The sequence below is a fragment of the Sorex araneus genome, chromosome 8 (genome assembly GCF_027595985.1).
Source record: "Sorex araneus isolate mSorAra2 chromosome 8, mSorAra2.pri, whole genome shotgun sequence".
Classification (NCBI taxonomy): domain Eukaryota; kingdom Metazoa; phylum Chordata; class Mammalia; order Eulipotyphla; family Soricidae; genus Sorex; species Sorex araneus.
Window position 1 is genome coordinate 57,021,854 of NC_073309.1, and position 27,217 is coordinate 57,049,070.

The 27,217-nt window shown below is 44.6% G+C and overlaps 2 protein-coding genes across 6 annotated transcripts in view; one reads left to right on the plus strand and one right to left on the minus strand.

Annotated features, from left to right (window-relative positions):
- Positions 1–27,217, minus strand: part of ZNF329 (zinc finger protein 329) — a 95,610-nt gene that overhangs the window by 57,771 nt on the left and 10,622 nt on the right. The window lies entirely within an intron of this gene.
- On the plus strand, positions 265–25,474 carry ZNF274 (zinc finger protein 274). 5 transcript variants are annotated; one of them, XM_055145357.1, is made up of 8 exons: positions 265–637; positions 928–1,007; positions 2,933–3,059; positions 3,761–3,853; positions 19,391–19,870; positions 22,432–22,529; positions 23,674–23,836; positions 24,299–25,474. In XM_055145357.1, the coding sequence occupies exons 2-8, from the start codon at positions 975–977 to the stop codon at positions 25,201–25,203; spliced, it is 1,899 nt and encodes a 632-aa protein (XP_055001332.1). In that variant the 5' UTR covers positions 265–637; positions 928–974; the 3' UTR covers positions 25,204–25,474. The 5 variants fall into 5 exon arrangements, with proteins under 5 accessions (XP_055001332.1, XP_055001333.1, XP_055001331.1 ...); XM_055145358.1 differs by having other exon boundaries at positions 942–1,007; XM_055145356.1 differs by having other exon boundaries at positions 265–1,007.

Sequence of the window (27,217 nt, forward strand, 5' to 3'; positions counted from 1 at the left end):
TAACTTCAGAACCCTCTCCTGTAAATTTACGGTAACCTAAAACTACTTTTAGGAGCCAAGCGGGCAAAGGTCCCGGAACAAGCCCCGTCCCCGCCCCCGCCCCGCCCCGTGAACGCGGGGTGTCTGCCCAGCCCTCACGTCCGCGCGCACGCCCCCTCGCCCCGAGTTTCCGAGATTGGCCTCGCCCCATCTACCTTTCCCCGCTCCTCTACAGTGAGTGGCGGCCGCGGGAGGCGTGGCCAGCTCCGCTTCCGCCCCTGCGGCGACTAGTCCCGCCCACTCCATGAAAACAACTATTCCCGCCCACGATTCGGCCGGCGTCTTCGTCTAATTTCCGGTTTGCCCCTCGCGTGGTCGCCTTCGAAGCGGGGCATGTCTGTAAACCTGTGTCGCTATCCACGCGAGGGCCGGTGCCGGTGACCCGGCGTGCTCCACCCCAGGAGTCCTCGGCCCAACCAGAAGGCCGCAGGTCTAGTCGCCGCCTGGCGTCGCCAGCCGCCGCTCGCGGGCTGCCAAAATGGCCGCCGCCGCGTGAGGACGGGCGCTGTCCCGCGGGTTATTCTGGGAGTTGTAGTCCGGGTCGACGGGTTACGCACTTAGCCGCGGGCACTCGGACGCCATTGTGCGCTGCGCGCAGGTGGGTGCTGAAGTGAAGCTGCGCCCGTCGGAGCTGTGTGGAGTGGGCAGCCTGAGCCACTCCCTAGGCCACCCGGGATCCCGGAGCCTTGTCTTCCCTGCAGTCCTCCTGCCGCGGAGCAGTCCCGCGGCGTGGTCGGGACTAGCGGCGGGCCGCCCCTTCCGGGCGCGTGGGGGCTAGAAAGAGGGGAGCGACTGTCCTCTGTCCTCGGGTGGGACTGGGCGGCGCTCCTCCACTCATCCCTTTGGGCTTTTGTGGAAGTAAGTCCGATGCTCTTCCCTCACCCTCAGTTCGACCTTCTCAGGACTGCCCGAGACCTGACTAGCGAGAGGAAGTCATGGCTTCCGGGCTTCCGACGGCGTGGTTCCGTGTGAGTAGAAGCACCCCTGCGCTCCCTGGAGGTGGTGGGAAGCCCCTTCCAGGACAGCATCTGGCAAGGGAGGGGACCCCGCCGCGGTAGGCTGGAGGCGGGCCACGAGCTAGAGTGCCACGAAGTCGAGGACTGGGAGAGGAGTGGAGCCTTGACGGGGCAAGGAAGCCGAAGCTGGTGGGGGCTTGCGGGGTCTCTCTTATCTTGAGGAACCGTCGTCGGGGATTCCACTCTGGTGGCTATTATCAGACAGTCCCCCGGCTAATTATCGCACCTCCCTCCCCCGCAACGGCTAATGAAAAAGGATTTTTTTTTTTTTCCGTCAAGAAGTCTCCAGCCTCGGGGCCAGCGATAGCACAGCGGGTAGGGCGTTTGCCTTGCACGCGGCCGACCCGGGTTCGATCCCCGGCAAGCACTGCCAGGAGTAACCCCTGAGCATCGCTGGGTGTGACCCAAAAAGCAAAAAGAAAAAAAAAAAAAGAAGTCTCCAGCCTCATGTATTGTCTTCCTAGCTGTGATCAGAATAGGGTCAAATGCAGGCTCCTTCAGTTTCCAAGACTAGAGCCTAGGATGAGAGTCGTGAAATCTCAGAAAATCTAGAAAGTACTTTTCCTATAGAAAAAGTACTATCGTATGCTGTGGACAATCTTCTTTAGCTCCAACTTAAACATTCAGAACTGGAATCTTCAGAATTTTCTACTATCCTGAAAAATCTTCAGAAAATTCTGAAGATTCCAGTTCTGAATGTCTGTTTTAAGTTGGAGCTCTTAAAAAATTACTTTTTCACATCTAGTATTTTACCTCTTTTGGTGTTAAATCCAGATTATCCACTTTTTTGATTATACCAGTTTGCATACAAGTAACAAGTACCATTGCATAATAAATAGATGGTCATTTTCTGAGCCTTGGTAAGAGCAAAGAAGTATTTATATAAAATTTAGATTTTTGACTGAGTGTATACTTGACCACTGCCAGAATTATACAATCTTCCTGTGGAAGTTGAATAAACGCTTTTTATTCCCTTTTAGTAGTACACGTGTGGGTTTTCTTGGTACTTCATTTATGAAGTAGAATTTTGATGGAGCAAGTTTGAGAATCTATTTCTGTTTAAATACAAAATTGTCTGATTTTTAAGGTCTATTTCTTTCACATAATTAATCTGATGTTATACAATGATCTTATCTACTTTTTCCAAAAATACCGATGGGAAAAATTATAGCAAAAGTGTAGGTTGTGATTCAACATTAAGCTGACTTGGTTTCATTTAATAGTATTATATATAGACATTGTATAAAGGATTCAACTCATCATTGAGTTAACTTATTCAATTATAACCTAATCTGTCTATTTTGAGCACATAATTTTTTATTTGCTTTTCTCATTCAACTAGTCCAGGTTTGCTACTCTAGCAACTTTTCATATTTCAGAAAATGGCGGTTGTTTTTCAGTTATTTGAGGCAGAAATGTTGGTGTCATTCTTGACTCTCTTGACGTTCTCTTTGCTCACCTTTTGCATCTCATTCTGTAATAAATCCTCATATATATGTACAAGTATGTATATATACACATAATATGTATAATATATATGCTCAAAATTATTATGGCTGGAATGATATCACAGCAGGTAGGGCGTTTGCTTTGCACGCAGTCGACCTGGGTTTGATTCCTCCATCCCTCTTAGAGAGCTCAGCAAGCTACCGAGAGTATCCCGCCTGCATGGCAGAACCTGGCTAGCTACCCGTGACATATTCAGTATGCCAAAAACAGTAACAACAAATCTCACAATGGAGATGTTACTGGTGCCCACTCAAGCAAATCGATGAGCAGCGGGGTGACAGTGACTTTTTCGTATGCTGAGTCACATGCTCCCCTGCTGCCAACGCAATGATGACAGCTCCAGCTAAATGGTAATATGTGGGTTTTAGGAGCCAGTGACCTTTGAAGATGTGACCCTGGGCTTTACGGTGGAGGAGTGGGGTCTGCTTGACCTTGAACAGAAGTCTCTGTACAGGGCAGTGATGTTGGAGAACTACAGGAACCTGGTCACAGTGGGTAAGATTCCACAGCAATAAAGACTTTTGCTTTAAAGTCTGTGCTTTGTTGCATCCATGTGCTCCTGCTGAAGTGTATGTCTGTGTGGGCTTAGGCTGCCAAAGATCAGAGTGGAACCTGAGTTTTCACTTTGTAGATGGAAGAAAAGTGCAAAAAGTGCAGCTTCGGGTTTGACTGCTACGCTTTAAGTAAGGCCATCTTCAGAAGCCCTGAATTCTGGGGAGGTGACTCTCAGGGATGTTTTTAGTGGAGATGGGGATGCTTTTTCGTAACAAGTTCCAAGAGGACAAAAGTGTCAGTATCCAGTGGCATAGATATATCCTCAAAGACTCTGATGCCTCCTTTTCCAGTGAGTATGAACCAAACCTCTAGCTGTCCGTGGCAGCAACTCCAGCATCATGTTTCTGTTAAGACAAATCAGGGAGGCATAGCCCTGTTCTGGTCACAGCTGCCATGTATTATGAAAAGCAGAATCCTCCAACTTCCTTTTCATCTCACTAGCAAGGTGTTCCCTTGCCACTTTTGCTAGCTTAAGAGTTTGCAAAAGAAAATACTACAAAGGAAATGGTTAAGATTATTCTTAGCCTTAAACCAGAAAGCATGTCCTGGCAGCAGAAAATGTGGGGGTACAAGCATGTATCACTGCAGGAAAGTATTTTCTACCAAACAGACCGCTAGCTCTGTTTCTTTTCCTTGAACAGAACATCAGCTGTCCAAACCAGATGTCGTATCTCAGTTGGAAGAAGCGGAAGAGCTCTGTTCCATGGAGAGAGGAATTCACAGCTCCTTTTCAGGTGAGATCTATGCACATGAGAGTCCTGGCAGGGAATGGGTCAACTGGTTAACAAATGGTGACTTAGAAGGTGAATGGGGGGTGATGGGGGTAGATTGTGAGGTTAACTGATGAGTTGCTACAATCATACTAAATCAGGCTCTTCATCTTTGACCTTTTGAGAATGGTATACTCGGTGGTTGAGGAAGCTATTACTGATGGCAGGTTTTCATTAATGCCAGCTACTGATCCCTTCACTGTTTTCTGCCCTTAGGTGGTTTATTTCTGGCCTTCATGTGTTTATGTGTGTGTGTGGCCTGAAAACAAAACAAATAGATGATCTGGGTTGGGTATTACACAAAAGGTGATCTATATTTCTTTTTAGACCACACCCAGCAGTGCTCAGAGGCTACTCCTGGCTCAGTTATTTGGGGCCCAGGAATTCAGTCCTCAAACCAACTTCCAGCCTGTTATACTTAGATATACTTTAGACAGCTTCAGACCTTAAGCATTTCCTCTTGAAGAGCATTCAAGTTGTTGCAGAAAACTTTGCATACTTTGTTTTTGCACACAGAAGTTGATTTTGGTTTTGGGGTGCTTGGGTGTATTCCTGACACTGGGATTGGGGATGGTTCTTGGTGGTACCAGTGATCTAACTCATGTTTGAGGCAACTGTCAATACCCAATATCCTATCTCTCTAACTCCACAAAAGTTGGTTTTTCTCTAGGTAAACTTTCTAGAAACTTCAAGATCAACCAAAATGTAAGCTTAAAGACTAGAAATCAAAAATTGCCATCTGGTACTTTAAGAATGTAAATAAAGGGGGCTGAAGCAATAGCACAGTGAGTAGGGTGTTCTCCTTGGCACGCAGCCAACCCAGGTTCGATTCCCAGCATCCCACATGGTTCCCCTAGCACCGCCAGGAGTAGTTCCTGAGTGCAGAGCCAAGAGTAATCCTGAGCATCGCTGGGTATGACCCAAAAAGAAAAAAAAAAAAGCATATAAAGAGGCTAAAGTGATGGTATAGCATGTAGAGCACTTGATTTGTACGTGGCCGACCCAGGTTCAATTCCTGGTATCTCATATGGTCCTCCAAGCACTGCTAGGAATAATTCCTGAATGCAGAGCCAGAAGTAACCCCTGAGCATTGCCAGGTATGATTCCAAAGCAAAATATAAATAAAAGTACATAGGTACTGAAATACACGATAGTTTCGTTTATGCTTCCACAGATTTGTAATTTTTATGTTTTGGTCTATGGGCCATACCCAGTGTTGCTCAGGGCTTACTCCTGGCTCTGAGCTCAAGAATCACTCCTTATAGAGCTGAGAGGACCTTATGGGGGTGCCAGGGATTGAACCCAGGTCAGCCACTTGCAAAGCAAATCCCCTACCTACTGTACTGTTGCTTTGACCATACTTTGGGCTGGGGGGCTTTTTGCGTCACACCCGGCTCGGGATACTCCTGACTGCACTAAGAAATAAATTACTCCTGGCATTACTCAGGGGACCTTATGGAATGTCGGGTTGAACATGGGTCAGCAAAGTGAAAGGCAAATGCCGTACCTACTATACTGTACTATCACTTCAGCCTTTTTTTGTTTTTTCTTTTTGGGTCACACCCGGTGATGCTCAGGGGTTCTCCTGGCTCTTCACTCAGGAATCACTCCTGGCAGTGCTCAGGGACCATATGGGATGCTGGGAATCGAACCTGGATCAGCTGCGTGCAAGGCAAACACCTTACCCACTGTGCTATCGCTCCCAGCCCCCAGCCATAATTTTTAATGATTGTTTTTTAAGTCTGATGGGAAAGATAAGATGACATGTTCAGGGGCCGGAGCGATAGCACAGTGGGTAGGGCATTTGCCTTGCACACGGCCGACCCGGGTTTGATCCCCGGCATCCCATATGGTCCCCCACGCACCGCCAGGAGTAATTCCTGAGTGCAAAGCCAGGAGTAACCCCTGAGCATCACTGGGTGTGACACAAAAAGCAAAAAAAAAAAAAAAGATGACATGTTCAGTTTATGTATTTCTATCATGAAAGTGCAATGTATTTTTTACATTGTTAAATTCCTCATGATATATATATTTTCTTTTTGATTTTCTGTACTCCCCAACACCTTTTTTTCCTCCAGTGTCAAGGAACAAAGCCAGTAGTCACACATGTAAGGCAAGAGCTCTATCTTGCCTATCACACCTTATTTTCTTCAGTGTGGGAGCTCTATGTGGACCAACTTCTTAAATTTTTTTGGCCTGTTTTTGGGCCACACCTGACCCTGCACACACAAATTGCTCCTAGTGGTACTTGGAGGATCATATGGGATGCTAGGGATCAAACCTAGACCTGCCACATGCAATGTAAGTGCCCTGCTGCTGTATTATCTCTCTAGCTCCCCAACTTTTTAGTTTTGGGAGGCCATATCTGTGTGTACTCAGAACTTACTCCTGGTGGGCTTGGGAGACCATATGCAAGGGTCACAAGGATTGAACATGTCAATGACATGCAAGGCAAGCACCATCTCTTCTACCCCTCACGTTTTATACCTTTTTATTCATGAATTAAAAAGAAGAAAAGGCAGCTGGGTCTTATTACTTCTTTTTGAATAAGGGATCCACCCAGTGGTGTTGAGGGATTATAGCTATTTTGTTCTAGAGGTAACCCCTAAAGACCTTAGGTGGTGCCAGGGATTCGAACCAGGGGTGTGTTAGTAGGTGCATTAAGGCTAGTGCCTTGCCTCCTATTCTCTCTCTCTGGCCCATTTATGAAAATATGTAAATATTTTCTTTTTCTAATCTAATTTTTTTTTATATTTTGCATTCAGTAGAAAATTATACCAATACTTGTTGATATTCTAGTATTTTTGGTCTTACTCATTTATGTACAGTTTCTACATGTAGTATAAGACACAAATTTTTTTTTTTAATAATGTAGGAGTACTGATATTTATTCAGGAGACACAGATTCTTTCATTAACATTTCTAACTAGTTTCTTCTGCTTATTGGGTCAGTGCTTGCTAGTGCCTGGGAGTTGAGCCTGAGTCCTTACACAAATCATGACCTTCGATCATTTGAGGCTTCTCTTTGACCCCAGATAACCGTTTCATCAGTGACTAAACTGCAACTGGCATCAGAGTGCAGTGGCCTCGTTTTTTTCATCTCTTGTCTCTGAGTAAACACCATATTGTTAAGCTTGCTATAAGCTTTGTAAGTACTCTAGCTTTATAACAAGGTGAGAAAGTGGTAGTTCTACTTATTTTTAAGCTATTAGCTGTTCTCAACAATCTAGTTTGATAGATGTCAAGTCAGGGTTGATTAAAAAAGCATTGTTAGAATGTTTCATTTTTTATTGTATTTAGAAAGTCCTTTTTGCTGAATTGGTATGTTCAGTTTTGCCACAAAAGAATATTTAGTGTAGCTTTGCACTGAAATGTAACATTATTGACAGTTGACATTGCATATTACATTAAGGTTGAACCAAATTTGCATGTAATGTGATTTTATTTTATGAATAGAAATGTGATAAATTGCCTGTATTCCAGGAAATCTGGACTTGCCTAATTTGATAAAGAATATACTTAGCTTTGAGGCTCGAGTAGTAGTACAATGGGTAGGACGCTTCTTTTGTACACAGGTGATCCACATTTAATCCTCGGTATCTCATATAGTCTCCTGAGCACTGCCAGGAGTAAGTCCTGTGCAGAGCCAGGAATTATCCCTGCTCATCACTGGGTGTGTCCAAAAAACAAAAAAAAGAAAAATGGTGGGATCTGCTTATCCTATTTCTCTAATATTAGCTTTTCAAACACTGCTAGGTTTTCATTGTGGTTGCTACTAACCTATTGGGGGTGAAGAGAGATTATACCGTAGGTAGGGCATTTGCCTCGCACATGCCCAACCTGGGGTCACCCCAGGCACTACATGTGGTGCCCAGAGTGCAGAGCAAGGAGTAAACACTGCTCTGCATGACCCAAAAACAAAACAAAAATCTGTTAAGGTTGCAGTCTTCTTTTCCAGATGAACCTGCTTAGCTGCTAAATAACATATTTGTAACTGTTGTATTAGATTCTCAGGAATTTTTCATACAAAATATTTTTTCAGCAAATATGAAGTAGGAGCAATTATATATTTTTGTATATGTACGTAATTATATGAACTCAGCTGGTTACTTTCATTTCATTTTTATTTGCTTTTAGAGTCATACCCAGCAATGTTTAGGGGTTACTCCTGACTCTGCACTCAGGAATTACTCCTGGTATTGCTCCAGGGACCATAGGGGATGCTGGAAAACAGATCAAATCCGGGTTGGCTGAATGCAAGGCAAACTTCCTACTGGCTGTACTATCAACTCCGGCCCCTCAGCTGGTACTTTTAGAGCATTGGAGCTGATGTTAATAAAGCATGATTTCTTGGCACTATTTAGCTTTGAAATCTACACCATCCTTGATAGTGACCTTTTGTTTGGCACATCAGATCATCCCCCCTTTTCTCTTGTTTTCTCTCTAGTTTCTTTCCATTCCTTACATTTAAAACCTCCCTTCTAATTTATTAGCACAAAGGACTGAGTTACACATCACCTTAAAAGGCCATAGCAGCACAAATGTTGTGTTTGCCCACTGATACTTTCTGTTATCCCAGTTACTACCTTTGACCTAACTTTCGATTATCCTTCTCTGTTTTGTATTTGTGCCATAGTCTGTAGTGCTCAGCACCTGCCATTGAACCTGAAATGGCAGCAGGCAAGGCAAGCACCTAACTCCTGTACTATGACTCATTTTTTCCAGGGGGCATGAGGGTGGTGGTGTTTGGGCCACACCTGTTACTTCTCAGGGATCATTCATGGCAGTGCCTGGGGACATACCTGGGGACATCAAAACAGGGTTGTTCACATGCAAGTCAAGTGCCTTATCCCTTGTACTTTTTATTCTGCGCCTGTAGCCTAATTTTTTAATTTTAATACTTGAGGAGAGCACACCTGGTAGTTCCAGGGATTGCTCCCAGTTCTGTGCTTAGAGTTTGTTCTTGGGGTGATTATGTGACCAGGTTGTGCCAGGAATTAACCTGTGTCTTGCATTTGCAGCACTTCTATTGTGATCCTCTCTCTGGCACTCTCCTTCCCATCTGTGAGTCTTGCTTTGTCAGATCTTTTCTCATCCTCTCTGGCAGTGAAATCAATCCTACCCCCAATGTGAGCAGACATTTCTGGCTTATTAGTAGGTAAAGTACATTTCTGGCTTATTTGTAGGTCCCTGTAACTAGCTTGAAGGGATGTGATGCTCTGGTCACATATAATGTAACATATCTGGTGAACTTTGTTTACTAGTGACAGAAAAATGATGTTCTAATAAGAGACTGAGGTAGGGAGATTTTTCAAGTTTGTTGGGGCTCTTGCGTATTAGGCCACAGTGATCAGTGCCTGACTGGTCTCTGCTATCAGAGTCTAATGTGATTTTCTCTTACCTTTAATACTCGTATAAGATCTCTGATGTCCCATTCAGTGTACTAAACACTTTATTAGTAAACCAAGCACCCTACATCAGTGTGATTTCATAGCTTAACAGATGAAAGTTCACCTTTGTAAAGGTGAATACAAAGATGATACATAACTGTAATGGAAAACAGATATATCGTACTTAGCATTGAAGGGAAAAGGTGGGGCAAAGCAGGAAGTAAATAATGGGGAATTACTTTGAAGGAGGTAGGGGGATGACACTCTAAGCCAGTTATGAGGGCAGAGATGTAGCAGATGTTAATTGCATTAGGCCCTCGGTTCAATCCCTACCCATCCATCCTCCTAAGGTTGATCCACAGAGAGAATTTCTAGGTATAGAGATACCCTGGGAGTGGAATAAGCTGGGCACATTCTGTCAGGGAAGAGGTGATGGTTCCAGACTTAGTAAGGGTAACAGTAGGTTTGGGGAAGCGAGCTTCTCCTTGTATATAGGTGAGTTTAGTAAGGGCAAAATAAACCTACCATGAATCCCTCCAAAGTAAAATGAAGCCTTTTCAAGGGATTTTTTTGTCAAGCTTCTCCTTGTATATAGGTGGGTTCAGTAAGGGCAAAATAAAGCTACCATGAATCCCTCCAAAGTAAAATGAAGCCTTTTCAAGGGATTTTTCTGTCAAGCTTCTCCTTGTATATAGGTGGGTTCAGTAAGGGCAAAATAAAGCTACCATGAATCCCTCCAAAGTAAAATGAAGCCTTTTCAAGGGATTTTCTGTCACTGCTTGGAATGCAGGTTTCCCTACTATCCAGAAGTACAAAGATACTTTAAAACTTTTCTTCTAGAGTGATGGAAAAATGAAGCGATTTGCACTAATTCATATAGGAAATGTTTTTGAGTATTCCCAGAACCAAGAAATAACCTACTAAACATCTCTAGGAATTATTTCTACTCACACTAACAAATACATAAAACAAAGAGCAACACTAGTGTAGAGTAAGAGCAGAAGTGAGGGCCAGGATTGGGACTCAGGTGGTAGAGCGTATGTCTTGAATTGTATGGTCTCTTAGGCCAGACTTCTTGGAATAGCAAGAAAAAAAATTTAATCATTAAGTATATAGTTATTACACAGCTGGTAGAAAGTAGTTTCCAGGGAAGGCCCTTGTGAACTGCCACTGTTGGTGCTCAGCTACCTCTGTGATGCTTACTGTGTTTTTACCTTTTTATGTGCTAGTGATAGTGAAGATCATTTTTCTTTCAGTTGGTGAAAACAATTGGAATGGTACAAGTTTAGGTCCTTAGTAAAAGCAAAGTGCAGAATGAAACTTGGTTTTTAAACTTTTAAAAATATTTTTGTAATAATGAAGCTTAAAAAGCGAGGTACACTTGTCTATGTATTTATTACATAATTGTCTTGGGGATCATACCTAACAGTGCTTGGGGGCTACATGCTGGTGTCAGTCCCTACAGTACTCAGGATAATGTGGTGCAAGGGATTGAATCAGGGACTCCCACATTCAAAGCATGCACTTAAGTTCCTTGAGCTCTCTACCTGCCAGTTCTACATATGCTATTTCTCTGTATTTTGTCACCTAGTAAAGATGTGGGGCCGTCATGACTGTACAGCGGTTTTGCTCTGTACATAGATGACCCGGGTTCCATCCTGAGCATCTCATATGATCCTCCGGCACCACCAGGAGTAATTCCTGAGTGAGAACTAGAGTAACCCCTGAGCTTGCTGGGTGTGACCAAAAAAAAAAAAGAAAAAAGTAAAAGAGGAACCAGAGTGATAGTACAACAGGTAGAACGTTAGTCTTATACGTACAGAGACCCAGGTTTGATCTCTATCTAGCATACCATTTGGTCCCCTAAGCACTGCCAGATGTGGCTCAAGCCGCCCCACATCCCCCCCCCAGTGCAAAAAAAAAAAAAAAAGTAAAAGAATTTTTTTTTTCTTTTTGGGTTATGCCCAGCAATGCTCAGGGCTTACTCTTGGCTGTGAACTCAGGAATTATTACTCGGGGGATCATGTGGGTTGCTGGGGATCAAAACCGGGTCAATTGTGTGCAAGGCAAACGCCTTCCTTGCTGTTGTGTCACTATGGCTCCTGAAAATTATTTTTTTCTTGATTTTTGGGTATAAGCTAATGTCATTGGTAAATCTGGCAAAGACACAAACTTTTGAAAGTTACAAATTGAAGTGCTTTTACTCTTTGTTAAAATAATTTTTTTTTTTAATTTTTTTTTTTTTTGCTTTTTGGGTCACACCTGGAGATGCACAGGGGTTACTCCTGGCTCTGCACTCAGGAATCACCCCTGGCCGTGCTCAGGGGACCATATGGGATGCTGGGATTTGAACCCGGGTCGGCCGCGTGCAAGGCAAACGCCCCACCCGCTGTGCTATCTCTCCAGCCCCCATCTTTGTTAAAATAATTTTATACCAAGCAGTTCACTTAACATTGATTCAAGAGTTTTCCCATTTCTTGACTTTTTTCTATTAATGAGGTATGACTGAGAGAACGTATACATCAGTTCAGTACAGCTGCCTCCATTGTTGCCTGAGCATGTGCAAAATTTTATGAATGCTTTACTGTTTGTTGAAGCAACCATCCCTTACCATTGTCTTTCTATTAACACTGGCGTAACTATGTGTCTCTTAAATGCAGAGAAGTGAAACAACATGGTTTGCAGGCCTCTCTACTTATTCTTCCCCACCCCCTTTTTTTTTTTTTTTTTTTGGCTTTTTGGGTCACACCCAGCAATGCTCAGAGGTTACACTCGTGGCTCTGCACCCAGAACTAACTCCTGGTGGTGCTCAGGGGACCATATGGAATGCTGGGGATCAAACCCAGGTCAACCGTGTGCCAGGCAAACGCCCTACCCACTGTGCTATCACTCCAGCCCCTCATGCGTCTCTTCTTGAATATGGCAAAGGATGTAGTATAGTTATCCGTTGAAATGAAAGGGACACTGGGTAATCTTCATTAGGCAGTGATTTAGGAAAATGCTATCAAGATGAGAACTGGTTGCTAACCATTGCTTGAGAAAGCATCGCCATGTGTATGGCTTCTTAATAATTAAACCATGTGTAATTTATATTTAATTATTATGGAAGCAAAGATGTTTTGAATGTCATGATCATAAGAAAGCTTGCAAAATTTCTTTTTGAAAAATTAGAAAAACCCAACAAATATGTGTGGCAACTCAGATGTAATTGAAGCAGTAGTTGAAAGAGAACTTATACAGGAATATCATTCTCTAGATTTCTGCTTTTGTTTGACCTGAGAGAGTATTCATGTACTCTAAATGTGGTAGGTACAGGGCATCAGTATTTTTTGTTAATGATTTTTTATTAATGAATCACCGTTACATTAGGAACAGTTACAGACTTAAAAACTTTTTGGTGCTTACGTTTCAGATATACAATGATTGAGTACCCGTTCCTCCACCAGTGCCCATTCTCCACCAGCAATGATCCCTTTCCACCACCCCCACCCCATCCCACCTCTGTGGCAGGGCATTCCCTTTTGCTTTCTCTCCTTTTGGGTTTTGTGGTTTGCAATAGAGGTATTAAGTGACCATCATGATCGATCTGCAGTCTGCTTTCGGCACTCATCTCCCATCCTAACAGGTAGGGCATCAGTTTTATTGAAAAACAGACAACTAAAGAACAAAACTGAGGGGCTGGAGCCATAGTACAGTCGGTACAGCATTTGCCTTTCACACAGCCGACCTGGGTTCAATCCCCAGCATCCCATATGGTTCCCCCAAGCACCGCCAGGAGTAATTCCTGAGTGCAGAGCCAGGAATAACCCCTGAGAATTGCTGGATGTGACCCAAAAAGAAAAAAAATTACAAAAATGAATGTTTTCTCAGTGCTAGGAGTAACCCCTGTGCATCGTTGGGTGTGAACCAAGAAGCAAAAAATAAATAAAACAAGACTGACTAAATGACTAAATGTCTTCATACGAAAAAGCTATTTTCAGATATCTTAGCCTCCAAATGAAGAGAAAGTTCAAACCAGAGACCAACATCTAAAAAGACCCTAAATGGAGTTCTGCTTGAGTTTTTCAACATGAAATTCAAATGGGGAAAAATGTCCAGGCATATACTTATAGCAATAAATGCTTATAGGGGCCTGGAGCAATAGCAGAGCGGGTAGGGCGTTTGCCTTACGAACAGCCAACCCTGGTTCGACTCCCAGCATCCCATATGGTCACCCAAGCACTGCCAGGAGTAATTCCTGAGTTCATAATTCAGGAGTACCCCTGTGCATTGTCGGGTGTGACCCAAAAAGCAAAAAAGAAAAAAAAAAGTACATAAACTGATTTCTATATGACTTGAGAGAATTCATACTGGACAGTGAAATTCTAGTTGTGCTGAATTTGGAAAAGTTCTTGTACCAAAATACTACACCGGCAAACTTCACAAATGTGAATGCTATGCAGAAGGTTTCATGAGCAAATATTAAGCATACAGACATAATAGGATTGGGAATGATGTCAGTGGGCCCCATGGGTGGCTTATTTGAAGTGGAGAGGAGAAAGATGGACACTTTCTCTCTATCACCTCTGCCACCCGGGACCCAGGGTTAATGGGTTCTTGTCTTGCCTCGCAGAAAAGAATTTCAGTAGACAGGCAGTAAAGTAAGACAGATTTTATTTGGAGGTTTTGAAAGGAAGGAGGAAGACAAAGTGGGAGAGAATGGAGAGTAATGTACTCAAGAGAACCCCGGCTTCTCCAAGAGCAGAGAGAGACACACATCCCAACATTACACTTGAAAGTACACATCTTAAGAGGGGAGATACAGGCATCTCGAGCTTGGGAAACATATGTGCTTAGTTGGCCTCGTGGGTGCAAGGAGCACATGGGCTCAGGCATCGTATACTTGCCCTTCCTTTGTTTGGGGTCTTTTTTTTTTTTTTTTGGCTTTTTGAATCACACCCAGCGATGATGAGGGGTTACTATTCCTGGCTCAACACTCAGGAATCACTCCTGGCAGTGCTAGAGGACCATATGGGATGCCAGGGATCAAAACCAGGTTGGCCGAATGCAAGGCCTACCCACTGTACTATCATTCCAGCCCTTGAGAATGGCTTTCATAGGGATTTTCCAACCTGCCCCCACATGGGGCTTCTAGCTAGGTAAAAGTCTTCTACAAAGGTGGTTACCAAGGCGGGTAGGGTTGGGAGTGGTGATGGTCTTCTTTCAAATTCCTTTTCTGGCCTTTTGTTTCTGCTGGAGCTTCTCTGGGCTGTTACTGGTGCCAAGTGAGGGTCTTATCAGGCCTTAGTTCCTGTTTTCTGGGATGTTGGCTTTCGAGACTTCAGGGCTATTACTTCCCAGGAAATGTACTGCCATTGCCATGGTAGGAGGCCTTCCTTATCTGCCTGCCTGCATACATCAGGAATGCAGACAGGCTTAGAAAGGCTGTAGGAGTCACAGAACCACACTAGCAAGCCATTCAGTAGGAGTCCTCTTTGTACTCAGCATCAGAGAATTCATAGGAGGGCTACATCAGTGGTCCAGGAGGTAGGGCACTTGTCTTCTAAGTGGTTTCAGCAACCATGACCCTCGTTCCAATTCCTGGTACCAGTTCAGGAGCAATAGTACAGCGGGTAGGACACTTGGCTTTGAATGTGGCAGATCTGGATTCAATTTCTGGCATACCATATGGCCCCCTGAGCACCACCAGGAATAATTTCTGAGCCACGAGTATCCCCTAAGCATTGCCAGTTGTGCATCATCCCCTCCCCACATCCCACCAAAAAAAAGCAATAAGAAAATCCCTGTTACCACATGGTCCCCTGAGCACCAATCTTGGAATAGACCCTGAGCACTGCAGGGTGTGGCCCTCCCCCCACCAAAAAAAAAAAATAGTTCATAGGAGAGCAGAGTCCAGAGCCAATAACAAAATAACATGGAATAAGAGTGTCGCTGTTCATAAAGGTCACTGGCCCTCAAGTCTCAGCAGGGTTGTGGATAGCAATTACTTATAGGTGTGATAGAACATTATCATTAAAAAGTGAACAGATTGAGGCTGGAATGATAGCACATGGCTCGGGCGTTTGTCTTGCACGTGACCAACCCAGGTTCAATTCCCAGCATCCCTGAACACCGCCAGGAGTAATCACTGAGTGCAGAGCCAGGAGTAACCCCTGTGCTTCACTGGGTGTGACCCCAAAAAGCAAAAAAAAAAAAAAGAAAGAAAGAACAGATTAAAGTCTTTCATTCAGGAGAAGTTCTTCCAGGAGATCCCCCAAGGCTAAACTCATGTAGGGGCTCTAGCACTCCTGATAGCTACTAGGAGATCCACCCAAAGGGGAATTCCATCTAAGGGCATATTGCTTTCTTTTCTTTGCTAGTAATCCATTTAAACAATCATTAATTTTATTTCTTAATAATATTCCTACTCATTTTTCTGGGGACATTTTGGCTATATATCCCAGACTACAGTCCTCAGGCTTGGTTAGTCTTTTCTAGCCCCAGCAGGGTCCTTACTCAAGTAGTCACTTCTTTCTTGTGTTATATCAGTTTGTTCTATGACCATGCTCTTTAATTAAACTTCTTATGTCATTTAGCCTGTACCTTTTTGATGCCAGGGTAGCTTACCGCTTTCACTGGGTCCATCCGTGTCCCTCACTGGGGCTCCCCTTTTGGGGTGTTAAGAACTAAGGGCAACTGAAGCTTAAGTCAACTAAATATGACAGATATCTGGGAGTAAATACTATTTGGAGTAAATTAATTCCCATGTTACAAAAGCATAGCATTAACTATCTTCCTCTCTACAACATGAACATTGTTCTAAAATAAGCTATGCAAAGGACATAAAGAGGAAAGCAGGGGCTGGAGCAATAGCACAGCGGGTAGGGCATTTGTCTTACACGCAGCCGACCCGGGTTCGATTCCCAGCATCCCATATGGTCACCTGAGCACCTTCAGGGGTAATTCCTGAGTGCAGAGCCAGGAATGACCGTTGTGTATCGCCAGGTGTGACCCAAAAAAAGCAAAAAAAAAAAAAAAAAAAAAAAGAGGAAAGCAATATTTCACTTATATACACAAAATTCAGATCCCTCAGAAAATTTGCCCTAAAGATTACAGGGTCTTATTTGGGGATCTTATTTGGGGATATATGATTTAACAGGTAGGAGAAGAACAGTACAACAAAGAGGTTAAAAATAAACACAGAGGATTGGTAGTGCCTGATGGAATTTGGTGTGCCTTGGGAGCACTGTAGAGGGACTAAATAAATCTACGCTCTCTGTGGGGGAGAAAGGACAAACCAGTATTACTTCTTAAAATGTTTAGAACTATAATCACATAAGAGCAAAGGAAATTGTTGAATGATTAAATGGCTTAATTAGAGTCTAGCACTGTCTGCAGTATTCAGGAATACTTCATGTTCTCTGTCATCTGCCACATAGTCTTCCTTTAGGATTCCTGTCTTCCAATTCATATGTCTGAGAACCACTTTACCTGGTTTTCAGATGTATGGGATAATTTCAACATACTTGAATAAGAAGGGGAGAAATAATTGACTCGACTAAATATTTGACTCAAAAAATTTTGACTATTTTTGAAGGAAATACTTCTAAAAGTCCTAATAAGAGATTATCAGTGATAAAAAAGCAAGAACAAATGAACCAGAAATGGAGAAAAATGGGAATATTATCAGATAGGAAAAAAACAATAATTGAGGCTAGAGTGATACTATAACGGATAAGATACTTACCTGCTTCTGTCTTACCTGGAACTCCGTGTGGTTCCCCGACCCCACCCAGGAGTGATCCCAGAGCAGAGAGCCATAAGTAAGCTCAGAGCATAGCCAGGTATGGCCCAAAGATAAAATGGAAAATTCCAACTTTAGTTGAATTAAGATAAATAGAAATCAAGGTAAAAACCAATGTGTGGGGCCAGAGAGTACAAAGGGTAGGGCATTCGCTTTGCCTATGGCTGACCCAGATTTGATCCCTGGCACACCCTACAGTTCCCCAAGCCCTGCCAGGAATGATCCCTGAACACAGAGCCAGAGTAGATTTAAGCACCGCCAGGTGTGTGCTTCTCACACCCCCAAAAAGAACCTAATGAGTGAGCATACTGTTGGAAAAAAATTGTGTTACTGGGACATGGAAGGCTTTAATAGAAGCATTGACTTCTTAGGACTTAGAGAACTAGATTTACATGAAGGCCCTTTAAAAGTAGGCTTCCAGCATTGTGCTGAGGAGCTACTCCTGGATATTAAGGGGACCCCCAGAACTATAGTCAGCCGTACAAATGGGACATATATTAAACTTGGAGCCTCGAATGTTCACAGTACATACTCAAACTCTTCGAGCTGCGTCTTCAGCTCTGAAGTCCCTTAGCTCTTGTGGTCATTCCAGCCAACATACCCTAGAAGTGCTTTGGGAGCAGAAGAGAAGTCACCTGACTATGATGAAGCAGATAGATTTAAACCATGTGTATTCTCTGCGCCTGGAACTGCATTCATTCCACTATTAGTTTGCACATGGAAGATGGGAACTTTACAAAACACCAGTCTCTGGGCTGGAGCAATAGCACAGCGGGTAGGGCATTTGCCTTGCATGCAGCTGACCCAGGTAAGATTCCCAGCATTCCATATGGTTCCCTGAGCACTGCCAGGGGTAATTCCTGAGTGCACAGACAGGAGTAACCACTGTGCATCGTCGGGTGTGACCAACAAAAGCAAAAAGAAAAAAACCAGCAGTCTCCCCATAGTGATTCATTGGTGAAACACAATCATAAAGCTTGTAAGGTTTTCTAAAAGTTCTATGACATATTAATGGACTAAGATCACTGGGCTTTTGAGTGCTTCTTTCAGGGTTGTTGACTATTGCAGAGACTAAACTATCTAGATGCACTCAAAACAATAGGAAAATCCTTGAAGAGACAGTACAGAGTGTAGAGCGCTTGCCTTGCACGCTCCCGACCCTGGTTCCATCATTGGGGCCCCAGATGATGCCCTGAGCAATGCCAGGTATGGCCTCCCAAACCACAAAGAAATAATAGGAAAATCCTGACAATGTTCAGTCTCAAATGTCTTGGTGAAGTCACTAAAAGGTGTGCTGAAAACTCAGAAGAATACAAACACATCTTTTTTTTTTTTTTTCCTAAAGGTGTGGGGCTGGAATGATAGCACAGCAGGTAGGATGTTTGCCTTGCATGCAGTCAACCCCGGTTTGATTCCCAATATCCCATGTGGTCCCCTGAGCACGGCCAGGAGTAATTTCTGAGTGCAGAGCCAGGAGTAACCCCTGAGCATCACCGGGTGTGACCCAAAAAGCCTAGATAGATAGATAGATAGATAGATAGATAGATAGATAGATAGATAGATAGATAGATAGATAGATAGATGAGAGGTGCTGGGGATGGGGACTGGAGAGGTAGTATAGCAGATAAGGCACATACCTTCACATGACTGATGCAATCGATAAATAAATAAATAAATAAATAAATAAATAAATAAATAAATAAATGGGGTGCTGAGGATGGGTACTGGAGAGGTGATTTTTTTTTTTTTTTTTTGGCTTTTTGGGTCACACCTGGCAATGCACAGTGGTTACTCCTGGCTCTGCACTCAGGAATTACCCCTGGCCGTGCTCAGGGGACCATATGGGATGCTGGGATTTGAACCCGGGTCGGCCGCGTGCAAGGCAAACGCCCTACACGCTGTGCTATCTCTCCAGCCCCTGGAGAGGTAATATAGTAGATAAGGCACATACCTTCACATGACTGATGCCCAGCATTCCATGAGCACTGCTAGAAATAATTCCTGAATGTAGAGCCAGAGGAAACCCTTGAGTGTCACCAGGTGTCGCCCAAACCCACCCACTCACTTCCCCCAAACTATTTGAAAAACTGCTGAACTCTTTTTCCAAAGTGAAGCAAATCTGTTATTCTCAACAGAGCAGATGAAGATTCTAGTTCTTCTACATCTTCAGATACACTCACTGCTATACATGTTTCTAAGACCCATCTTAGTGAGTGTGAAGTGGTGTCTTGGGTTTTTGGTTTGTTTTGCATTTCCCTTGTGATTAATGATGTGGAGCATCTTCTGAAATGTTCTTAAACATCATCTTGTTCTGTTTTCAACTCACAGAATGTCCTGAGACTCTGTTGGACTCTCAATCCGATCTGCCTCATGCTGAGAATCCCCTGATGAAGATCAAGGTGGTTGAAGTCCTCACATTGAATGAGGAGGTAGCTCGGACCCGGAATGCCCAGATACGGGCCCTCTATGCTGAAAATGAGGGCTTTAGCTCTGACCTCAGGGAGCCAACTCAGCAGCAGAGCCAGTGTCCAGTGGACTCCAGTGCTGTTCGGCAGAAGTTCCGCGGATTTCGCTTTGAGGAGGCTGCAGGACCACGGGATGCCCTGGCCCAGCTGCGTGAGCTCTGCCACCAGTGGTTGCAACCTGAGATGCGCTCCAAAGAACAGATTCTAGAGCTGCTGGTGCTAGAGCAGTTCCTGGCAGCACTGCCTCAAAAGCTCCGTGTGTGGGTAGAGTCACAGCACCCTGAGAGCTGTCAGGCAGCGGTGGCCCTGGTGGAGGATGTGACCTGGGTATCAGAGGAGGAAGGTGAGTGCAGTGGGTAGATGAAAATGGAAGAGCTGCAGGCTTCTAAAGAAGGATGGAGTAGTACAGCAGTGAGCCTGCATCTTCTACACAGAAGGTAACACGGTCTGTCCCAGAGTGTTCCCTTCTGCCTCAGCACTGGAACTCAAGGCTTGGTGGGGTGGGGAAATATTGAACATGGCTCAGCAAGTGCCCTACCAATAGTACTGTGTCTACAGCCCCAGCTCTTTTTATTTTTGTTTTGGGAGCCACACAAAGCTTTCTTCCTGGCTCTCCATTCAGTGTTCACTCCTGGTGAGTGTCACGGGACCTATGGAGTGCTGGGGATCAAGCCCAGGTCAGCTGTGTGCAAGCAAACAGCCTGCACGTACCAAATCTTGAGCTTTAAGATGCACTGGGGTGCTGGAGCGATAGCACCCTAGGTAGGGCGTTTGCCTTGTATGTGGCCGAACTGGGTTCTATTCCCAGCATCCCATATGATCCCCCAGCATCGCCAGGACTAATTCCTGAGTGCAGAGCCAGGAGTAACCCCTGTGCACTGCCAGGTGTGGCCCCCCCCCAAAAAAAAAAGGTGCACTGCTTTCAGACTGTTGCGACTGGTGGATGGAGACTAGGGTACGACTGAAAGCAGATAGGCACCCAGTAGCAGTCAGTATGCACACAAGTGGGGAAAGAAGTCTATGGGCTGTGCAGAGAGCACCTGTCTGGGACGTATTTGAAGCTTCATGAAGTGTCATTTCTGTGATGAAGCCTCATACTTGGTCTTCACTCACCATGAGCACTGCCCAGTATCTGAAGGATCCCCAGAAGTTGCTCTGTTAGCATATGAAGTTTCATAATTGGAGTAGAGTAATTAAAGAATGTATGGGAGAATTAAGAGAGCAGTACTTCCCACAGAAGCCAAGTTGGGACAGGGTGGGGACTGGCAGAGACACTGAATCTAGGGGTCTATTGTCACTCGGATAATGAATCCCAGTAGTGTCCGCATCCTACATCTGGATTATTCAGATATTCAGGTCATTCAGATATTCCTGTGGACCCGGTGTATCCGTAAGGGTCAGAGTTAGAGGAGTAGATGGGATGAAGTCCAGAGTGAGAAACTAAAGGATCACGATAGAAGTATTGTAGACAGCCTTCAGAAACTGGACAAGGAAAACAATGTATCTTCTTCCCTTTACTTTCTCCTTCCAATTTGATATCAGTACCAGGAATTGAACTCAGTCTTTTGTATTCTCCCTGAGCCACGTCCCAAGTCCAGGGAAGCAGTAACATCTCTCTTGAACCTCCAAAAGGAGTGAAGCCCTGCTAACACATTGATCTTTAGCCAGTGAAGCTCCTGTTAAGAGCTCTGAATAGTTGTAAAAGAGCACATATGTGTGTTGTTGTGAACTTACTCTTGGGGCAGGGTGTCACAGTGTCTATAGGAACCTAACATATGTGCCTTGTGTAAGTATGAGAAAAAGTGGGCAAGTTTGTCTTCTGCTTCACATCTGGGGTTGAATGAGATCAAATAGTACCACAGAGAACAGCAAGGAGTTTTTTACAGAATGCTAATGAATCATGCATTTGTGATCATAATCTCAATTGGCACTTTTGGGTGTTATTGCCACAAAGCCTTGCATAAGATCGACTATGGGGAAGAATTTAATGTAAAGTCCCAAGGTAATTGGACTTCAGGTATGGCCAGACTCAGGGTCTTCTCTCCGTTGTAACATACTTCTGCTGGTCTGTTGGCTTCACTCACCTTCAGAGTGTCTCCACTTGAATCCTCCTGCTTGAAATTTCACTTTTATGAGTATTCCAACCAAGTCCTGCCTTTGGGCCTATGGTCTTCCTTGATCCAGTCATTGTATAGAGGAAAGCATTGGTCTGGTGGGTCAGGCTGGGTCCCCGCCTCTCTTAATACTTGAGGTGGAATCTTCACAGTAGAACCCATGGTCTTGCCAGACATAGGTTAATTGGGATCTCATGCTACTATGGTTGACATGGGGCCATAATTCAGATAGGGCTGTTACTTTCTAAAGTGGAGGGGATTTTGTTAATTGGCATCAAATGGGTATTTATGGGGTGAAAAGTGGGAGTTAGTCCAGAGGGCCAGGGTAAGTCTAGATCATCAGAAGGCACGGTCAGTAGCAAAGGAAGGAAAGATAGCACTGTAGCACTGTCATCCTCTTGTTCATCAAGTTGCTCGAGCGGGCACCAGTAACGTCTCCATTATGAGACTTGTTACTGTTTTTTGGCATTTAGAGTACGCCATGGGTAGCTTCCCAGGCTCTGCTCTGCAGGCGGGATACTCTCGGTAGCTTGCCAGGCTCTCTGAGGGACGGAGGAATAGAACCCGGTTCAACTGCATGCAGACAAACACCCTACCTACCGTGCTATTGCTCCAGCCCAAGAAAAGATAGACGCCAGAAATAGGGGTTTTACCTCTGAGGAGGTCTGAGAAGGTACCTCTATATAGGGATAGAACTGTCCTTGTGAGAGGGTGGAAGACACAGGCTGCTCTCGCCCCAGGAGTGCTGACCCCATAGCTAGCTGATCCTTCTGCTGATGTCTCCTCCCAGCTTTACCCACCCAAGGCTCCACCTGCTCTCTGGATGTCACAGCTCACAAAGAGAAAGACAAAGACATGACCGCCCAATTAGAGAAGGCACTGCCTGAGGTAAGTTAGGCATGTTAGCTTTCCTTCTTTGGGCACAGCATCACCTGTGAGTCAGGCCCACTCTTCAGCCACTATGGTGTCACTGGGGTGACCAAGAAAAGACTCAACCAGGATCAGAAAGTGTCCGTGCAGGAGGAAAGAGCAAAGTATTTATACTTAAGAAACGGGTGCGAGGACACATTTGAGTTCCACTGTAGAACAAGGAAACCTCATCCTTAGGAGTGCTTTATTTGTTGTTGTTTTTTGGGGGTCTTGTTTATTTGGTTGGTTTTTGCCCCATGCAAATATTGAATATAAATTTTATTCTACATATATATATATATTTTTTAATTTGGTATTTTTGACAAAAATCAGGGATTTGAATCCAAGTAAACCATAGCTGAGTGATGGGGAACAGAACAGGTCCTGGTCTTGTCAGTTCCCCTGTAGCAGCTTGAAGTTTCACCAAAGATCACGTCGATGTGATAGCACCAATTAGTGCTATTGGTGCTACAGATGACTCAGGCTTATGAGTGGGTCATATGTCATTTGTATAACAATAGCAAGACTGTCGGGCTCAGCCTGTGGATATAGCACTCTTCCATCTCTCCTGGGTAGAATACCTTCTAGATTCAGGAAAGGGCAGTGTGAGTCTAACACAGAAAAAAAGAGGAAGAGTCACCTAAATCAGCCCTTGGCCACAGCCAGGGATTTGTTCTACTGGAAGGTCTCTTCCCAGAATAATACGGTATGCTAGGGAAGAGGGCCTAGTGGGAAGGGGAGGCATTTCCAGGAGAAGAGAGATGCTGGTCTGCTTGTGGTATGTGGAGTTTTGTTTGTTTTATGCTGGGGAGGGAAGGGTATTTCCACAGGAGACTGTATAGGCTGCTGGAGATCAAACCTGGGTCAACCATGTGTAAGCAAGCACCTTACCCATTGTCCTGTCTCTCTGGCCCTGCTCGTGTCATTTTTAATTTGGTGAAGTAGGAACTCTGCTTACAGCCTGGGTCCTAGACTCTGACTTTGTAAGAAAAAGCACATCCTCTGAGGGGGTTCCTTGTCAATTATTTCCAAACAAACTCCCACAGCAGATGTATCCCTATCACACCAACAATGTCAGAATTCCCAGCCCCCTTTGTTTCATCTCCATGATCAACTTCCTCAGCCTACTGTTGAACAGACGCCAAGTGTGACATTACAGGATTCAGTGACCTTCCAGGACGTGGCTGTGGACTTCAGCAGGGAGGAATGGGGGCTGCTGGACCTGACCCAGAGAACTGAGTACCACGATGTGATGCTAGAAACCTTTGGACACTTGGTTTCTGTGGGTGAGTTTGCACTGTGGCTGCCCCTTCCCCTCACAGCACCCCTTAGTACTGAGTCGGGGTCCATCTTTCTCTGGGGTCATTATAAAGACTGGACATGGTCTGAGGACCAAAACGGTACAATAAAGGACTGCTTAACTGTTCACTCTGAAGGTACCTTTGAGAAGCAGCTGTATCCCACCATATTCACTGCTCCCCTTCTTACTGTTTTCATGCTTTTACTGGTCTTCTCTCCAGGTGCCAAGGCTATACTTGGTTAAGTGTCATCCAGTTTTATTCTTTGTTGGGGTCAAGGGTCACATGCCTGGTACTTCTCAGGACCATGCAGTGTTGATCGAACCTGGGTGTCCCATGTGTAAACCATGCACTTTACATTCAGTAATTTCCCTGAGCCCTCTGACGTTCAAGTCCTGTCAGTGCAGGTCAGCAGTTTTCTGAGTGTCCACACCCTTTTGTTTCTTTCAGGGTGGAATACTACACTGGAAAATAAACAGTTAACTTCAGAGTCTAGTATTCCTGAGCAAGAACCATCCCCTGAGCTGACAATGGAAGTAGTCTCACAAAAGGAAGCCCAGCCCTCCACCTCCAGAGATAGCCCACGTGTTGGGACTGCCAAAGTCTCAAAAAGTGCACTGAAACGGGTGAAGCCTACTCAGGAAAAGACCCTCCCTAAGAAGCACTGTCAGAATCTCAGGTCCCAGGCAAATAGTACTTCTGATAAAAGCCTTGTTTCACTCCCAAAAAGTCTTCCTAAGAAAAACTTACGCAAGCGTGTCTCGCAGGTTAAAAATGTGAAACAGACTCCATTCGTTAAAATTCATCAAAAGAGCTGCAGAGAGGAAAAAGCTAGGGAAAGTAGTGGGAAAATCTTCATCCGGAACCCTCAGCAGATAACCTTCACCAGAATTCGTAAAGGGAGCCAAGTTTGCCGATGCAGTGCCTGTGGTAAAATATTTCGTAACCCAAGATACTTTTCTGTACATAAGAAAATCCACACAGGAGAGAGGCCTTATGTGTGTCAGAATTGTGGGAAAGCATTCGTTCAGAGCTCCTCACTCACACAGCACATGAGAGTTCACACTGGAGAGAGACCGTTTGAATGTCAAGAGTGTGGCAGGACCTTCAATGATCGCTCAGCCATCTCTCAGCACTTGAGGACGCACACTGGGGCCAAGCCCTACATTTGCCGGGTCTGTGGGAAAGCCTTCCGCCAGAGCTCCCATCTCATCAGGCATCGACGCACGCATACAGGAGAGCGTCCCTACAAGTGCACCAGATGCGGAAAGGCCTTCACCCAAAGCTCACACCTCATTGGGCACCAGAAAACACACAGTAAAGCCAAGCTCAAGAAGAAACGGACTGCCTTATAGTTCTCAGACTAGCAGAAGAGATGGCATCTTTTCAACCTGGTTCTTCATGACCTGGTTGCAAGCTACTAACTTGATTTGCCATTATAAGTTTATTCAGTCATTGAAATGCTAGTGAAGTTTAAGAGTGTTTATTATTTTGTAGGTTTTTAAAGTCTGGTACCAAAAATGTCTAATATGATGATAATCTATTCAAGGTAAAATACTTATGCACATGACAGGGACTAAAAAAAAAAAACTTGGATAAATAAATATTTCTGTTGTAGAATTTGTATGTTTTTTCCTGCCAAGTGTATTTTCTTTGATGATTTAATATGTAAAATTAGGTGTTGAAATGATTTTACAATGGTTAGGGTAGTTGCTTTGCATGCAGCTGATCCAAATTCTATGCCCAGCACCCCAAATATTCCCCCAAAACCGCCAGGTGCAAGCCGTGAGTAACACCAGGTGTGCCCCCGCCTCCAAAAGAAAAAACAAAAACCATAACTTAGAGACAGAACAGAACTGGAGTGCAAGTTCTATGAGTTCCTGAGGTGTGGAATTAACAATGAACAACTGAAGCAAGTACTGAGGGTATGGGAGAAGATAAACTTCAGGGAGCCAGGGTGGGGTTAGAGTGCTTCAGAGCTAGTAGATACCACTTTGGGCTTAAAGGGTGGGGGTGGAGGTCTGATATAGATGTAAAGACCGGGGCAACACCAGAAAGCACCTGCACCCCATCACCATCCCAGGCAGCAAAGAGCAGACTGGGAAGGAAAGAAGAGGTGGCCTTAGTACGGGTTGCTCCCAGGAAACCTAGGATAGTCTCTACCATGACTTCTGTCCTCAACAGAGCAGCTCTCACATTAGCAAGTCATTCCATATCCAGACCATGGAGAACACACTTCACTGTTATGTGGACATTTCTCACACGTGGTTTTCTTGTCCTGACATCAGCCACTTTATCTGATGTGATGTCTATTTGTACTAGATACTATCCTTGCAGACCTACTGTCAGATCCCAGTGCCATATAAAGAAAACGATGAAACTAGCTCAGGAGTAAAGCAATTGCCTTGTGTGTGTGAAGTCCTGGGACTGCAAAAACAATATAACCACGGTAGCCAGATGTGCAAACTCCACTCACTACCATCACGTAAACAGTAAAGATAAAGCTGAGAAGAGGGAGGGAATTTTTTTAAATGGCCAGGATACTGGGGTCAGAGCAATAGTACTGTGGGTAGGGCATTTGCCTTGCACATGGCCGACCCAGGTTTGAAACTCAGTACCGCATACAGTCCTCAGAGCCTGCCAGGAGTGATGCAGGAGTACAACCAGAAGTAAGCTTTGAGGGCCGGTTGGAGTAATAGTACAGCAGGTAGGGTGTTTGCCTTGCACGCAGCTGACCTGGGTTCAATCCCCAGCATCACTTATGGTCCCCCAAGCACTGCCAGGAGTAATTCCTGAGTGCAAAACCAGGAGTAATCCCTGAGCATCTCGGTGTGACCCAAAAATTTAAGAAAAGAAGAATCTGAGCACCGTTAGGTGGCCCAGAAACAGCCAACTGGCTAACATGGCTGGAATGCATACCTGGCATCCAAGGTACCCAAGTTAAGTTCCTAACACTGGCCCCACAGACAACACTGGGTATAGCCCTAGAAGCCCTTGTCACCAGGGTGGCCCCAGAAGTTCCCAATACTGGACCCGGGCAGCACTACTATGCCCTAGCAGTGAATCCTCAGACATACCTAGCCGTGTCAAGTACTACCAGGAGTGGCCCCTTGGAACACTGAACACTGTTTGGGGGCCCACCCAGAATGTTAAATAAGTATTGGTGTAGACTAAGTCTGGATCAGTAATTTGGTTGAATCATAGTTAATACCCCCTGTTAGTTTTCTGTGGCTTTTCTAACAAATTTCCAACAGGTGGCTTAAAATAACAAATGGGGCTGAAAAGGTAGTATAGTGGGTAGAGCGCTTGCCTTGGTGCAGCTGGTGCAGATTCGGTCCCCTGTACCCCCTATGGATCCCTCTGTGCCTG

What these genes read in the sequence shown, in the direction of transcription:
- ZNF274 (XM_055145356.1), top strand. Translation starts at nt 975, where the DNA reads ATGGCTTCCGGGCTTCCGACGGCGTGGTTCCGT. An exon ending in TTCCGACGGCGTGGTTCCGT is followed by an intron (nt 1,008 to 2,932) that starts GTGAGTAGAAGC and finishes TGTGGGTTTTAG; the next exon opens with GAGCCAGTGACCTTTGAAGA. An exon ending in AATTCACAGCTCCTTTTCAG is followed by an intron (nt 3,854 to 19,390) that starts GTGAGATCTATG and finishes TTCAACTCACAG; the next exon opens with AATGTCCTGAGACTCTGTTG.